The sequence below is a fragment of the Mya arenaria genome, chromosome 14 (genome assembly GCF_026914265.1).
Source record: "Mya arenaria isolate MELC-2E11 chromosome 14, ASM2691426v1".
NCBI classification, from domain to species: domain Eukaryota; kingdom Metazoa; phylum Mollusca; class Bivalvia; order Myida; family Myidae; genus Mya; species Mya arenaria.
Window position 1 is genome coordinate 44,159,127 of NC_069135.1, and position 17,145 is coordinate 44,176,271.

At 35.7% G+C, this 17,145-nt stretch overlaps 1 protein-coding gene across 2 annotated transcripts; it reads left to right on the top strand.

Annotated features, from left to right (window-relative positions):
- The first annotated feature begins 282 nt into the window (after positions 1–282).
- Positions 283–13,498, top strand: LOC128218482 (histone-lysine N-methyltransferase SUV39H2-like). Of its 2 annotated transcripts, none has more exons than XM_052926155.1 (6): positions 283–491; positions 6,313–6,389; positions 6,846–7,724; positions 8,129–8,281; positions 10,153–10,291; positions 10,560–13,498. In XM_052926155.1, exons 1-6 carry the CDS (start codon positions 317–319, stop codon positions 10,967–10,969), a joined length of 1,833 nt encoding a protein of 610 aa, XP_052782115.1. In that variant the 5' UTR covers positions 283–316; the 3' UTR covers positions 10,970–13,498. The 2 variants fall into 2 exon arrangements, with proteins under 2 accessions (XP_052782115.1, XP_052782116.1); XM_052926156.1 differs by lacking the exon at positions 283–491 and adding an exon at positions 828–908.
- The last annotated feature ends 3,647 nt before the right edge of the window (positions 13,499–17,145 follow it).

Below are 17,145 nucleotides of genomic sequence, written 5' to 3' on the forward strand. Positions count from 1 at the left end.
TTTTTTCTCCGATAATGACGCGAAAAGTAAATTTGGACGTTTTAAAACCGCTACTGACAATTTGAGTAAAATCATATTTTATTCTTCGAGGCAAGATGTATCTTAATAGAATTCGTAACCGTTATACAACGAACATCTCGTTTTGATGAGTGAGTTCACATCCTTTCAAGAAGAGTCCATTACATCTTAACATATGTGGAGCAGACAACACTTTCTATACCAAAAAATAAGTGGTATGTAGCCTAAATTCAAATTTATTCACAGCTCTACCGGAAGCGCCAACCCCGCCAAAAATGAAATAAGAAAACATCCGAAAATGAGTGTTGTTTCAATATATGAATCGGAAGTTTCTTGCTTGTCGTCAATCCGCGATCTGCAAAAGAGATGCATCCATCAAAAGATTCAGTTGTCATCTGAAACTAACAAATTTCTTCTGTATTCTACACTTGTCAAATTGGGTCCATCACTTGCTCAGAAAGCTGTCAGTAAATGTGAGATTTTTGTGCTTCTTAACATTTACTATAATATCCCTGTTGACAGTTGAGTTTAAGATAATAAATGAGAGCATGGCCTTTAAGCTTATAGTATTTAATTTAAATTTTCGACAAACCCTGGTGAATAATATATGCATATCGTCGGGTACTATAAAAAGTCCCCGTAATTTACAACTGGCTATTGGACAAGTGACACCAAAAAATAAATTATTTTCGGTAAATTTAAATGCCTTTGCCAATTAAGGATTGATGGAAACGGCTTCACACTAATGTGCTGTCTTGGTTGCAAATTAAGCTGTGCAACATTGCTCAAATCGCCGTGATACTATGCATGACATGTGCTACAATAATGTAGTTTCATGTATGTGCTGTTAACTGTTTTCCATGTTTAGATGCACTGTTCTCCCACCTCAGGTAAGTCGTTCCAATAATTTAACCATGCTAGATATTCTTATCTTGCCCACGGGCGAAGATAAAATGCCCGTACAGGGTTTCCGCCAGGAATTTCATAAGGCATGTCAGAAGGGGAGGGTTTGGGAGGGGTGTCCCCTCCTGACGTCGATTTTTTTTTAATTTTCGTATCCAAAATGGTGCAATTTCCTGCATTTTAAACAAGTTTACAGTTATGTTCCTATGATTTAGAATTACCAACTCAAGTCCGATTAACATTAAAAATATTTGTGAAAAAGTTTAATGGTTTCTCTTCATTAATTATTGGTATTTCTCAAGTTTTTCCGACAATACAATATCGATGATATCGATCGACTCATGTTTGGTTTAGTGCGGGTATTATTTATATTGACACCGTTGACGTCACAGCAAAACGTGTAAAGCACGTTGCATGCTGGAACACAAAAGAGCCCTGAGCAAAGCGACTGCTCGTGGGTGTATTCATATTTAAAGCTGCTACAGCTAATATTTTTAAAGCCGGGTCGGCTAAATAATAACTTATAGGGAATGTAATGTGCATTTTCAGATTTATTTATCTTTTTTTCTAAATAAATTAAAAGAAAGATAAAATAATCAAAGTTTAATAATAAGCAACACAAAATATAACTTTACACTTTTAAACTAAAGACGGGAATGCGACTCAATTACATACGACGACATAGCATAACCCTTGTTTATAATAACACAGATATCTTCACACGGTTCTCAATAATAATTTAATAATTCAGGGCTTTTTCTGCCCATTTTGGGAAAAAGACCCTAGACATTTTGGGAAATTTTGCGTCGTGAAAATGCGGAAATTGGGAAATTTTACAGTGAAAAGAAAAAGCTGTCTAGTCTCCTGTGAATAAGGATATGATTTAATATTAGTTAATTTTCCCTTTAAAAGACCCACAATGGCTGAAATATCAATCCTTGGGGTGTAAATATCTATTGCAATAAATCATGACATATAATAGTTCATATGTCTGAATGTAATGAAAATCAATGATTTCTGAGTTCAATTACCAAAAAAACTTACAATCACATAATTTATTAGGATGTTGAAAATGAACCAGTACAGGTAAAAAGAATTTCTAAAAAAAAAAAAAAAAAATTTATTTTTTTATTTTTTTTTGGATTGGGATTTTTTTATGAAGATTGGGAAAAATATCTTATATTTTGCTTTGGGAATGGGTCCGATAGTCGGACCCGTGGGTACTATAGAAAAAGCCCTGTAATTGGTTAACAAACGGACTCTGGATTAAGAAACAAAATAAAACGACACATGATTTATGTTACCGAACTCAATTAAGACATATTGTTTACTTTGCGTTCATAGATGATTATAGTGATGAACGTCGCAATTACGACAGTGGTGTTTTTCACACATTCCCATTTTGATAAAGAATAGGAGGAGTTTGGTTAATTGCACTATTGAACCTCACCGACACGCCTTCATGCTGTCGTCGATCCTGAATGGCTGATACAAATGCCGTATTAGTCCCGACACGCCTTCTGGCTGTCAGTCAACCGTTGCAATCGCAACAAAATTGTGTATTGTCAGAACTGATGATTGTTTTGATAAGGGTTGTTGCTAAGCGATTAAAGCATGTCGGCATAATTAACGCATGTCGGTAATTAGCCTTGCCAGCGGAAGGCACATCGGGCCCGACATGCCATAAAGGGCTGGCGGAAACCCTGCCGTATGGAACTCCTTTTTTAATGGTCACAACATTGTAATTACCTCCCTTGTTGAAGACTGTCGTCAGTAGCATCAAGGAAATCTTGTCTTATGGTAATATTTAGAATGCTAATTAATTATTTCTTGCTTCAAATGTCACCATAAAACAGTTTTCAAGCAGCATTCAAGAAATAATGCTTCATTCTCCTTAGAACTATTTAAAAAGACCGATTTGACTATTACCATTTACTGGATCATTGCGCGCATATCCATGACAACCATGTGCTATCAAATATCCATACGCAATTATTTTCACTAAGCACAAAAGAGTTCCAGCAACAAATACATTTTTACTTAATTTTGTTTAACTGAGGTGGGAGAAAAACCATCTACCATAGCCGCTTGTGTAAGATAGGTTCATCCCGACCTGAGCGTAGGGTGTTTTGCGGAAACGAGGTTTACCGAGTTTCCGCAAAACACCCTACGCTCGGGTCGGAATGAACCTATCTTACACTCGGCCATGGAAGATACTTATATTCTTGCTTTGAAATGTAACTGTATAGTATAGCGTTTTAGGATATATTGCCTCTATTGATGTACAATAGAAGAATCAAATTCATATATGTTTTCGTTTTATCATTTTACTAGTTCCCGAGTTTGTTTGGTATATAAGGCAGAGGTCTATCCCAGAACGAGGCTGCTCGTCCTACGGAAAGTCCCTCCATTGGCTCATTATGCCATTTGAAAAGGAATCCATCTAATTTCACATAATTCACAATATGAAAGCATCAGAATTATTCAATTTTGTTTTTGATTGTTCATAAAGGCTCATTTGGGGAAATCAGGGTCCGCCGCGCGTTGTTGCAAAGACAAAGTTGGATTAAAATTACTTAAGCGAATGATAATAATGATAATGATAGTTTACTACAACTTCAAAAAGATGTATTTTGGTTTTCGAATATTTGAATATTCGATCAAAAGAATTACCGAATATTCGAATATCAATTTTGCCATTCGTTTGCATCCCTAGTAGAAATGTTTATATTGACACTGGTAACTCAAGACTTACATTATACTCATCAAATTAAACAGAATGACCAGCAGATGAACCCTTTTGATTTTGAAGACAGTCAGTGAAAGGTCAAGGTCATGGTGACGTTGAGCTCAAAATATATTTTTGATCAATAAACGAAGAATGCTGGTGCCTAGTGACCTAGTACTTGGTGTGTAAGTTGGTTGTGACCAGCAGATAAACCCCTTTTGATTCTGAGGTCAAGGTCGTGGTCAATAACTTAAAACACTTGTTCCCATGAGTTGGTTAACCCTATTGAAATTATGGAAATTGGACCAAGATTGTGGTGACCTTGAGTTTTCGATTAATAACTGGAGAATGCTTGGTCCCAGAGACCTCAAACTTGGCAGGCTGATTGGTCATAAGGTGAGGTGAATGGGTAGGTGAATAACTAATGAACACTTTAACATGATCAAGCCATTTATCTACATCATAAATGCACTTAAATGTTATCCAGTGCTTATTATATTGTTTCTTCATTCTTTTAATGAAGGCCTCGAATTAGCCAACAATACTGATGTCGAGGTCTGCCCCTTTTGTCTTGGGAGGCTAGTTGTTTTCATAAGTTGGGCCTGTGAATCGACACTGTTTAAAGAAACTGCAAAATAAATTATAAAAGCTTGACCCTAAGTCAACTTGACGTACATTCATTAAGTTGCGCTTGTTAAAAGACGTCATGTATGTAAATTATTGGGAAAATTCCAAGTTTCAGACTGGTGTACAAATCATTTTTTGAAGACCTTCCAGCGTGCTTTGCTAATCATTTTTTGAAGCGGTCTATTTTAGTTGAATTCAATTGTTTTCTTTCCTCTCACTTAACAAAAATCTTCTACTTAGCATGAGTGTTGATCCACTTTTTTGAATGGTATTTGGGAAAATCTATTATGTTTTGGGCCCTATCTAGTTTCACGAGTTGTGCTTTTAGGCTTATCCATTTTTTTTTTTTTTAAATTTGGCATTGAACTATTAAAAAGAAATAACCCATATATCATTAATACACTAGGGCCTGTAAACTATGTCAGTAACAGGCCTGAAGGGACTGTGCTTTTGAAATGTTTTCTTGATGAACGTTAACATAAATGATTGTGTTTTTTTCATACCATATTTTAGCTCGACTATTCAAAGAATAAGGAGAGCTATACTACTCACCCAAACGTCCGCGCCAACCCTTGGTTAAGCACACATAGGTTACATAGGTAATATCTCAGCAACTACTTGAGGTATTGCACTGAGACTTGATACAATGGTACTCAACCATCCAATCTACATATATAACCAAGTAAGATAACTCTAGTTTGCATTAAATTCAAATAATGGCCCCTTTTTCATTCAAAATAGAAATTCTTGTTATTGTTTTGCATGTAACCACTTTTAAGTCAATGCTCAAGCAAATACATCATGTATTGCATTGAAACTTTACACACAGGCTCCCAACCATTTAACCTTTAATTAAATAATCAAGTAAGATAACTCTATCTTTCATATTATATAATTTTTGCCCATTTATTATGCGACTTAGAAATTCTGGTCAAGGTTTTGCATGTTAGCACACATAGGATAATATCTCAGCAACTACTTGATGTATTGCATTGAGACTTTATACAATGGTATTCAACAACCCAACCTACATTTGTAATTGAATAATCAAGTTAGATAACTGTGTTTTGCAAATAATGGCCGTTTATTATTACACTTAAAAATTCTGGTTAAAATTTTGCATGTAACCACATTGATGTTAATATCTCCGCACACCATGTATTGCATTGAAATCTAATCTAACAGTGATCCATGCATGTTTAGCCATAACTTTTCAATCCTTACACTGAAAAGCGGCGGAATAGTTCGTTGTCTCTGTGACAGCTCTTGTTCTGTTCAAGGTTTTCATTAAAAACCTGAATCCTGGCAAAAATATCTCTAAAATTATGTTAGATATTCACAAATGCTCATCAATGCCTAACAATCATACTTTTAAGGTATGAAATTGGCACAAATTGACTTTGAAAACATAAGCGATCAATATTTGAAAGATTCATGGGAAGGTTGGGGTCGTCATGAAAATATGTTCTATAACTTGTCCATATAGCCATTATAAGCCCAAATACTATTGGCCATCTGTCCAACTAGGCCTTTTGGGAGCATTTGTCATGTTCCTGTGACAGCTTTTGTTGTTTGTTGTTATCTTAGTGCTGACGAAGACCAGATCATTTCATTCATTTATGATCTTGTAATGTTTGACATGGATGATATAATACAAACAAATTGCTATGGATACATTTTGGAAAATATTATTTTGATGAAAATATACATTGAAGATGTAATATGACATGAGCCAAACTGACAAGATTCTGAATACTCTGTTATATGCTGTAATTTAGCAATAAACTAAGGGTTTGCAATTGTTCAATATCCTGTTATGTATATATTTTCCCTTCTCATGCTTCTACTAACTTAAACGCACAATTGAATCTTGTTTCTTCTTTGCCAATGTATGTCTTTGGACTGCCTGATTTTACCTTTCACATAACACGTTGCACTTCAATCAGGAAGAAATAAAGTGTATATTACATTTAAGTGAAGACATTTATAATGTTCTAATTGAAAGTAATTCTCATTTACCCATCATTGTCTTTCAGTGGTAGCTGCAGGGACTATAAAGTGGGATGAGGAGAATTTTGAGGTGGAAAAAATCATTGACCACTGTCAGGATGAGGTAAGATTCTTGTCACTATTGACCAAACTCTTGGTCTATTCCAGCTTTCTCAATAAGAAACAATGCCGGCCAAATCTGATGGTTTAAAAGGCAATTGGGCCTGTTCAAATTTGGAAAATTAGGTTACAATAAGTAGAAGCTGGTCAGTTACTTGACTATTTGAGACGGTTCAACCAATTCTTAATGAAAACCCTGCTATTAAATGGGAGTCTGAATCTCTGATATTTTAAAGATTCCTTAATTAATGTTACGTTTTTAGAAAACAGGCCATTGCTAAATATAGTATGAGTAAATAATTATTATACTGTGCATATAATATTTGCATTTTTATCCTGCTACAAATAATCAAATTATAAACAAAAATGACTTTCCATTCCATTCAAGTCCGAGTTAAATGCGAGAAACTTTTGAAACCTGTATAACTGAAGCAACAATGGTAAATGATTTATTTTGCAGGGTGTAGACTTCTACCTGATAAAATGGAAGGGCTGGAGCAACCAACACAACACTTGGGAACCCTCGACCAACTTGGAATGCCCAAACCTCATAGAGGAGTTCCATGTGCGCAACAAGACAGGACATGTAGAGTACTCCGGTCTGAGAGAAAAACGCAAGTTTGACGAGATAAGGGATGGGAAAAATGATGATGAACGGGAAACAAAGCGGAGCAGAATTGATAAACTTTTCCAGAAGCTTATAGCTAGTAACGATACAATTAGTCCTCTTACACTGATCTCTCAAACTAGTCCGGATAAGATCACCAAGTCATACAATGGTGTAATGAACTGTCAAGGTCTCAAATTGCCAAAATTTAACAATACCAGTAAAGCACTGTTAAACCCAAAAACAAAGGCTTACAAACTCAAGAAATTGGAGATCCAGAATGCGATGATAGAATGGGAGAAACATTTGAACAAAGTTAATACTGATCCTGCTTCTATAAGTGTAGAAAACACTGTTGACTTGGAAGGACCTCCTGAGAGTTTTGAGTACATCAATGATTACAAAGCTGGTCCAGGGATTGTGATCCCGGACGATCCAATGATAGGCTGTGAATGTGAGGATTGTCTGAATGAGAAAAAAGGATGTTGTGCTGCTCAGTTTGGCGTGGAGTTTGCCTACTTCAAGTACAAGAGGCTGCGTATCCACGCAGGACGACCCATCTATGAGTGCAACAAACGCTGCAAGTGTGGGCCAGAATGTCCAAACCGTGTTGTACAGCAGGGTCGCAAACATAAGGTTTGTGTGTTCCGCACAAGCAACGGTCGAGGCTGGGGGGTGAAAGCCTTACAGAAAATCAAGGCCGGCACCTTCGTCATGGAGTATGTTGGGGAGGTAGGGGATGGCGTAAAGAACGCATTTTACTTAAAGTAGGGCTACAAGTCCAAATGTTGCATACCACAATTATTTATCCAAATAAAAGGAATTCCGCTAAGCTTTATAGTTAATAAAAATGATTATGGTAACTTAAAACTAAGTAATCTTTTTTGCTAATTGTTCTTTTAACCTTTGCAAAAGTTTTTAAAAATATTTTTTTTTTGCATTTTATAAAATGAAGTATCTTTTAGTTGTGACATTCAAAACAATACCATAAAATAGGGTTTGAAAGTTAAGCTATATCTTATGAGATTTTCTCATAATATTTTAATTATCATGTACTTTTTCGAAATAAAGAAAAATCCCATTCTTGTCAGGAAATTATATATTGTTAATAATGTTATGTTTAACTTTCTGGACAGGTGATCAGTAACGAGGAGGCTGAGATACGAGGAAAGACATATGACTCTGTTGGCCGCACATACCTGTTTGATCTAGACTTTAACTGTGACGATTGTCCCTTCACTGTGGATGCAGCTGTGTACGGAAATGTGTCGCACTTCGTCAACCATAGTGTATGTTGTTGTCTCCTTCATTTTTGAAGATTTTTCATTTAATCAACCAGTTGCCAGTACATGCTAGTAAAATGATGTCAATGATCCTGTTCAGTTTTTGAATCAGAAGGTACATTATATAATTGTTTTGACCATGAGTACAGTTTTGAAAGCATTTTTTGGTCAGATGACCTTTACGTGGTACATATTAAATTAATTCATGCAACTAATCTGTTTACAATACTTTCTGTCCTCAGATATTGAACGTTCAACATTTTCAGGTAACCCAAACAAAAAACATGAACTATATGTTTGTTACCTTTTACCCAAACATACATGCTCTGGATTGAAAATGACCACAAGAGCCATGCCGGTGGAGCATAGGCCCTCATGGGGCTCTTGTTTCTATCCGGAACCATATCTTGGAAGGGATTGGGCAGATTATGTTCAAACTTGGTCAGGATGTTCCCCTTGGTGAAATCTCAATTGCTTGCAAAAGTGGGTCACATTTGTCAAAACTAGGTCACAAGGTAAAATCTAAGAAAAATCTTTGGAACAAACAAGAGGCATTATATTTAGTCCAATTTTCATCAAATAAATATTTTAAAAAAATGCTACACTACATGCAATTACAATACTTTTTTTTTCAAACAATTGCAAACAAATTCATATCTCATATCCAAACCTTATTAGAATCCACCACTCTGTAGCTTTGTATTGCAGTTGGAATATTTCCCTAGCACTTATTTTCAATTCCATCTACTTTGCCTAATCAGATGGGGATAACATATCAAAAAAAATTGCCTGTTTTAATTGAATGGATATGATTTGCAATCTTGTTCTAATCAATGAATTGTCCAATGACAATAAAAATCATTGCAAATTTGTCATTATTGAATGTACAATGATTGATGTTATTACTAGGGATGGCAATGAGTAGTCAAATTTGTACTCCAGTACTCGTGACAATCTTTAGATCGAGTACTCGGGTACTCGATTGCTCGGATAACTTGAATTGGTTTTCGGGAAAAAAGTTTGTGTATCGTTGATGTGTGCATTGGTTGTAATATAGGCCATTTCCATCTTTCAATAAGACTGTCATTATCTACCATAACAGAAAAATTGATACAAAGAAATCAAATGTTGTTTCATCTGTCCTTTTCATTTTATTTTTTTACATACATATATGTACTCCAATATCAATGAAAAGAAAAACCCTGATCAGATTCGAGCGTCTAGATGATCAGAATTGCAATGAACAAAAATTATTTATAAATTTGTTTAGTTGTTTACTCTGTGAAATAATATTTAAAATTACAGTTTAAAAACTGAAATCAAATATTGTTGTTTACCTCATCAATATGCATAGTTCCTGAATTTAGAAATCCACCAATCAGTTGTGATAATCATTGCAAAAAGTACGCCCATTCAGGAATCATTGATCTAACAGTCGGTACTAATTCGCGTGTCAACTTCCATTGTTTGGTGAAACTCTCTAATTGGTAGACAATACAATTGTGTAGGAGATGAACCGCTATCAAAACTTCACTAATTGACACAAGTGCTATTTGCAAATAAGGGCCCTTTGTTGACAGTGTGCAACTCTCACAAGAACTGTCAAATAATTTATTAGGGTCAATATAAAAAGATATTTTTCAAGTACTCAAGTAGTGATTTGGTAATCAAGGATGATTGATCGAGTACTTGGGTCTCGTTGTCATCCCTAGTTATTACGTTTAAGTTTGTCAAATGCATGACTCCATCCACTTGCAGTTCAGTGAAAAAAATTGAGCTACTTGACTTGCCTTTTGGTATAAGTAGTAATATCAGTTTGTCAAATAAGGGCATAAAAATGATTTGAGAAACTGTTTGAGCATGTTGTGTGTTTTCAGTGTGACCCAAACCTGGAAGTGTACAGTGTATGGATTAACACTCTAGACCCTCGACTGCCCCGTATTGCGCTCTTTTCACGCAGAACAATCGAAAAGGGAGAAGAACTCACATTTGACTACATGTCCAGCAAGGCACACTGTATGAATTTGTATATGTTCAATGTTTCCATCCTCTTAAGCAGCATGTTAACTGTAAGGTCTTTTATATTGGATCTGAAAGAAAATGGTGTTTTTGATTTCTATAAACACTAAAAATGTGTTTAAGCTGTACAGTGTTAGACTCAAAAATGTTTAGCTCAGGAATCTGTCGAGCTTCCTAGCCAATAATTCAGGTGTTTGGAGTTTTCATATCATTTTTATTCACGGAAATTGTATATTTTGTGTATTGTGTAATTTGTGTTTTGCAGCTCCATTAGAGGAGAGTGGGTCCGAAGAGGCTCTGAATAAAGTTGCGAATGGCTCAGTGGAGAAGCCCATGTCCCATGTAAATGGAGCATTTGAGGAGTTGGAGTTTGAAGCTACCAACACCAGCAAGTCAACCAAGTCAGTAGGTGGGGTGTGTGGAGATATGCCTTCCGTGGGTGAGGAAACAGAGTCAGGAACAGAAGGGTCGTCTGAGAGCCCTGGCATTGGGGACACTCTGTCATCGAAGGGCCCTGCTGCGGGAGACTGGACGTCGTCTGCGGACACTGCTGTGGGAGACATGGTGTCAGAAGCTGGCGATGCCTCTATTCCTGATGATGGCAAAACAGGCAGCAAGGAGTACCGCATGGTCTGTCAGTGTGGGGCGAAGAACTGCAGAAAATTTGTCTTCTAGATTATTTCTGGCTCAAGTTGGCCTCAAATGGATTATTTATAAGTCACATCTAACCATAGGATACTGAGATTATGCAATTCTCATTAAATATTATTATTATTCGACATGTTTGGATTATATATATTACAGAAAGTAATTTTGCATGAACTTGCTTGGTTAATGGACATATAAAATTATTTCAGCATTAATCAGTGATTTTTTCTTGCATTTTTTATCGGCATGTGCATTTTTGATTGGAAACATAAGGTCTAAATATTATTATCTGACATTAGGGCAACAGTCTCCAAAATGTTAGGTACAAATGTAGGGTAGGGACACAGTTGTCTTTTGTTGTTTTAAGTGCAGTCTTTTTTTAACGTTTGGGTGTATGTGTATATCTGTATTGATACTTTTGTTTTTAATTGTAATATACACAAATGGTCAACTACAGCTAAAAAATCAGAAAAGATTAGGGTCAAGGGATTTTGCCAGGTTGTGCCCTTGACACGGGTAAAAAAATATGCCAAAAGGTAGTTTGAATAATATAATTATGATGGTTATCAAGCAGTTATAGACATTTTTACTGTTTATTCATATCCCTTTTTTCATGTGGAAAATTGGATTTGGGGCGGGAAATGAAAGCTGTTTTTGCATGGGACACAGCCTGAAAATGGGACATAATTTTCATGAAAAGGTGTCAGTTAATATATTTGGTTCAGCTTTCTATCATTTAAGATATAACATCCTTTGTTTTATTGATATTTATAATTATAATCAATGTTATTTTGGGCTGTATCTATTCTCATAGTCACTCATGAATAATAATGTAGCATTAGATTTAAATATATGACAATAAGGCATTGTGATAGAATAAGAGACTTACATTTTTCTGGTTAATGTTCAATAGCCGTTTGTATACAGTTTAGGTCTGAAGTTTTCCAGTTTGCACACTTGATTAATATTGACCAATCAATATAGATTTAAGCTCACTTGGACCAAACCATGACATTGGCCAGTGTTAAAAAATTGGCTGTAGGTTTTGTTTCCCAGTATTTTTGGAAAATGACCTTCACACTTATTTTTCTCACCAGCTTTGTATCTTTTTATACATGTACTCAAATACCCCTCAACATTTATCTGTGAGCTATTGTAACTTCAACAACAACATTAAATTGCAGTTTTTCAATCTGAACCAATCAAACAGTGTTCCCTCTGGTAAAAAAATCACCATTGAATGCTGTTGGTCCAGGGTTTGTCCTTGTTGGGATCACAGAGGGGAAAGCCCCTGAAGTTACCAGGTTTTAAGCTGCCTATCTGTACTAGTCAGTTAGTTGTTAAAGAGTAAGAGACATATAGACCAAATTCTCACCTAAAACAATGACATATTGAGTGAAGTGGAATGCAATTCCAATTTCGGAGAGTAAGTAAATGGAAAAAAAAGCCTTCTGATCAGATAAACTAACAGGTAGTTTCATTTGGATATTTTTTTATACTTTTGGCATTGAGGCCATTACCAAATATCGGCTATAAAAATTGCCAATGTATTAACAAGATGTTTTATGGTCGTAGTTTACTAGAATGATACAATGATACACTACAGGGACAAGCTAGTACTCAAAAAGTTCATATAATAACCCTAGAAAGTGAAGTACCCCATATGCATTTATCAAAGTATGACTTAGCGTGAACAAGCCCGAAACATTATACATACACTTAGTATGAAGTTTGGAATGTATTTTATGATGTTTAAATTTGTATTTGTACATTGTCTTGTAAATTTTAAATTTTATTTAAATCTTTGTGAATAACTTTGCAACACTTGTGTAATCATGTTAAATTGTGAAAGTAGTTAAGAAATGAAAGTAAACACTGATTATGTACTGTAAAGTATTTTTTTAAATATTTCTTTTAAACGTTTGGTATAACTTGTTGACCATTGAAGTACCTCCAGTACAAAATGTGATATCAAAATAATGTATATACATAAATCTGTTCAGAACATTAAACAATGTTTGGGGGCAATTTGACACATTTATCTTGTGATGCTTCTATAATTTTAATTTTTGTCAGGAAATATGTTTGTACATGTACTGTGTTTATGTCCAAATCATCTAGCATTAAAATAATCACCTCCATGATTTATTTGTAGTATTTATGAAAAAGGATCTTGTCCAATTTATATGATGGAATATGTAAACTAATAGATCAATTTTAAAAGGGTAATCAAACATTAAACCTATTGTCTTCACGCTAATAGAACATTCATTTTATATTAGTTAACAGATTTTCCTTGTTGTGAAGTATATTGATCTGGTGTATGTATATTTCTAGAGATGTAATTGTAAGAGATTGTATATTAAATCGTTCAATAAAGATGTAGTAGGTTTTTGTTCAACCATTGAATTCAGATAGATATGTTAATAATGCACGATTATTGAGCACAATTTTACTACTCTAGTTTTACAAATGTATCAATTGTACCTTAGGTGGAATGTTGCCATTAGTTTCTTTTATCAAATTTTAATTACTTAAGTAAAGAATAAAGTTTTATTGTTCTGTTTTGTATGACCGTCATTGTGACCACAGACATCCCTGTCTTTATGGCTTTTTTTTTTGCAAGGGACATTCCTTTTTATTTTGGCATTTTATGGTCACAAACATCCCTGTCATTGAGGCATTTTATGGCCACAGACATCCCAGTCATTTTGGCATTTTATGGCCACATACATATCTCTCATTGTGGCATTTTATGGTCACAGACATCCGTCATTGTTGCATCTTATGGCCACACATCCCTGTCATTGTTGCATTTAGTGGCCACAGTCATCCCTGTCATTGTGGCATTTTATGGTCACAGACATCCCTGTCATTGTGGCATTTTATGGCCACAGACATCCCTGTCATTGTGGCATTTAATGGCCACAGACATCCCGATCATTGTGGCATTTTATGGCCACAGACATACCTGTCATTGTGGCATTTTATGGCTAGACATCCCTGTCATTGTGGAATGTTATGGACTTCCCTGTCATGGTGTCATTTTATGGCCACAGACATCCCTGTCAGTGTGGCATTTTATGGTCACAGACATCCCAGTAATTGTGGCATTTTATGGACATCCCTGTCATTGTGGCATTTTATGGTCACAGACATCCCTGTCATTGTGGCATTTTATGGTCACAGACATTCCTGTCATTGTGGCATTTTGTGGTAACAGACATCCTAGTCATTGTAGCGTTTTATGGCCATGGATATCCTTGGTCATTGTGGCAATTTATGGCCACGAATATCCTTGTCATTGTGGTCTTTTATGGCCATGGATATCCCTGTCATTGTGGCATTTTATGGCCACAGTCATTGTGGCATTTTATGGTCGTGAATATCCCTGTTATTATGGCATTTTATGGCCACAGACATCCCTGTCATTCGTGCCTTAAAAAGAGAGGTTTAAAATCAAAAGCTTCATCAAAGTCCTGCAAAGGCATCAAAATATCAATTTATATTGGATATCCTCAAATGGGTGTATGCAATGCAATGACCTTGGGTTTGTGTGTGAAAGTAAGTGTTGTAATAGACATAGATGAGTGCAAAAGGTATGTCCAAAGCTAATGTCTATTAAGATCCTTTCATGAATGTAAGAGACTATGACAGGCTTAGTGATGTTAGTCACTGTATGATGTATTTTTGAGTAGGCCAAGTTCAAACTTGGGCTCACAGCATGTCACCTTGATTAACAGTTTGGGCTGAATTCAGAACATCTACTCTCACTCACACTCAAACCACATTCCCCTAGAGACACTCAAGTGATCACTTGAGTGGAATAAGGGAAGTGACACTCAAGTGATCTGTTCGTATTCACACGCCTCGCTAACACTCAACTTCAACAAGTGACCAATACAGTTTATATACATATATGTTTACATGATCATATCGGATTATCTGTTTGACTATGGTGGTGTTTACATTATTCAATGTGGAAATTACACCTCAGAGTGAAACACAACTAAAGAAATGTAGGGTAAATGGATGAAGATGACGATAATACTACTACTACTAATAATAATCATAATAATAATGATGATGATATGGTGGTGGTAGTGCTGCTGCTGCTGATGACGATGATACTACTATTTCCACCACGTTCTGAAATGGCCTAGCGGCGTAAAGATAGCGGCCTGGCTGCCTTATGTGACTAGCAGCCTAAAAATGTTTCCTACTTCAAAGCATTTTATATGCGTTCTTAGCTAAAACAATGATATCTGTTTCTATTCATAAATCAACATTCTTTAGCGAATATCAGCATTTCCCCCCTTTTTATGGGCTGCTGGATTTAGTTTTGGGGAATTTTAGGCCGCTAGGCCACCAGGCTGTTAACTAATGCTTTGAAGTAGAAAACAATTTAAGGCCCCTATGTTATTGTACAAGTGAAACACATTGATCAATTATATATTTCCCAATTAAACTCATAAACAATAACCTTGAAATAGAGAACAAATTTAGGCCGCTAGTCCGCCAACTTCACGCCGCTAGGTTGCGTACATTTAGCTGCCTTTCTTTGCAGCCATCGATGAATTGCAACCCTCAACTTTGCTGGGCGTTCAAGATCATTACGAAACAAAACAAATACATGATTGGCGCATCCTTTTGAAAAATTGATTTTTTTATAGATGGCCACGTTATTGAAGTACATGCACTTCAATGGATTATCCCGGTGTCTTAAATATTGTCTGGGAACGAGGATGCCCCTTATTTGTTCCAAATACCTGATATATTTCATCTTTTCTACTTGTCATGTACTTTTATCACTCACACTCATTCAATTCGTATTCACAACCAATCCTCGAGGGTGGTTCAAGTGGCCTCGCCAAGCACTCACAAATGCCCCACTCACGCAAAACACTTGAGTCTCACTCACACCTGTGAATACGGATATACCTTTCACTCAAAAATATCTCAACCGTTATGTGATTACAGAGGATTAACCCATTGAGTGTGAGTGAGAGTGATTGTTCTGAATTCGGCACTTTACATCTGAAGTTTCATCCAAATCCTTCAATGAGTTTAAGACATACAAAACAGACAAAATGCAACTCTCAAATCCTGTTCAATATACTGTGACCTTGAGGCGACCCCCTTCATCAGGTATTGATGATATCCTTCAAAAGGTGAAGGAGATGCGAAACATGTGAAAATATCAAAGTTGGACATCAAGTCATTCCTTAATTCCCCTGCACATGTCAAGAGCTAATGGAGTAATACTTGCTAGCTAACTGGTTTGGTTGAGCAAGCAGCATCTCCCTAGTTAAATCCCCACAATGGCCAGCTTGTTTCAGTTTGAGATTTAATGTTTAAATGTGGGCCTGTTTCATTCAAGGATTTAAGTTGTAACAACATCAATATGAATTCTGTAGGATCATCACAGAGTGACTTTTCATTTCTTATTCTGAAGATTAATTCAACAAGAAAAAAATAACAAAGGGCAATAACTCTGTAATTGGCTGAAATAGAATTGCAGTTCCTGTACACTGCACTTCCTCTCATAATGATCTATCACTGTATGAAGTTTTATTAAATTCCATCCAATAGTTTTCATGTTTTGCTCCGGACAAGAAAAAGTAACAAAGGTCAGTAACTCTGTAATTAGCTGAAATAGAATTGCGGTTCCTGTACACTGCACTTTCTCTCATTATGATCTCTCACTGTATGAAGCTTTATTAAATTCCATCCATCTATAGTTTTCAAGTTATGCTCTGGACAAGAAAAAAGTATTAAAGGCCATAACTGTAATTAGTTAAAATAGAGTTATGATTCTTGTGCACTGCACTTCCTCTCATTGTGCTTTACCATTGTATGAAGTTTCAATAAATTCCATCTAGTAGTTTGCAAGTCAATGTCTGGAAAAAAAATTGACTGCAAAAAAAGGGCAATAACTCAGTAATTAACTAAAGTAGTGTTATGGTTCTTGAACAATGCACTTCCTCTCACTGTGCTTTACCATTGTATGAAGTTCCAATGAATTCCATCCAGTACTTTTCAAGTTATACTCTGGACAAAAAAAGTAACAAAGGGCAATAACTCAGTAATAAGCAAGAATAGAGTTATGGTTATTGTACACTGCAGTTCCTCTCATTATGCTCTACCATTGTATGAAGTTTAATCCAATTCCATCCAGTAGGTTTTAAGTCATGCTCCGAACA

Bases quoted from the DNA above. Each gene is read 5' to 3' on its own strand.
- LOC128218482 (XM_052926155.1), top strand. From the start codon at position 317: ATGAGTGTTGTTTCAATATATGAATCGGAAGTTTCTTGCTTGTCGTCA. The intron at 492-6,312 runs GTGAGATTTTTG...ATTGTCTTTCAG, and splicing joins TCAGAAAGCTGTCAGTAAAT to TGGTAGCTGCAGGGACTATA. The intron at 7,725-8,128 runs GTAGGGGATGGC...CTTTCTGGACAG, and splicing joins TCATGGAGTATGTTGGGGAG to GTGATCAGTAACGAGGAGGC.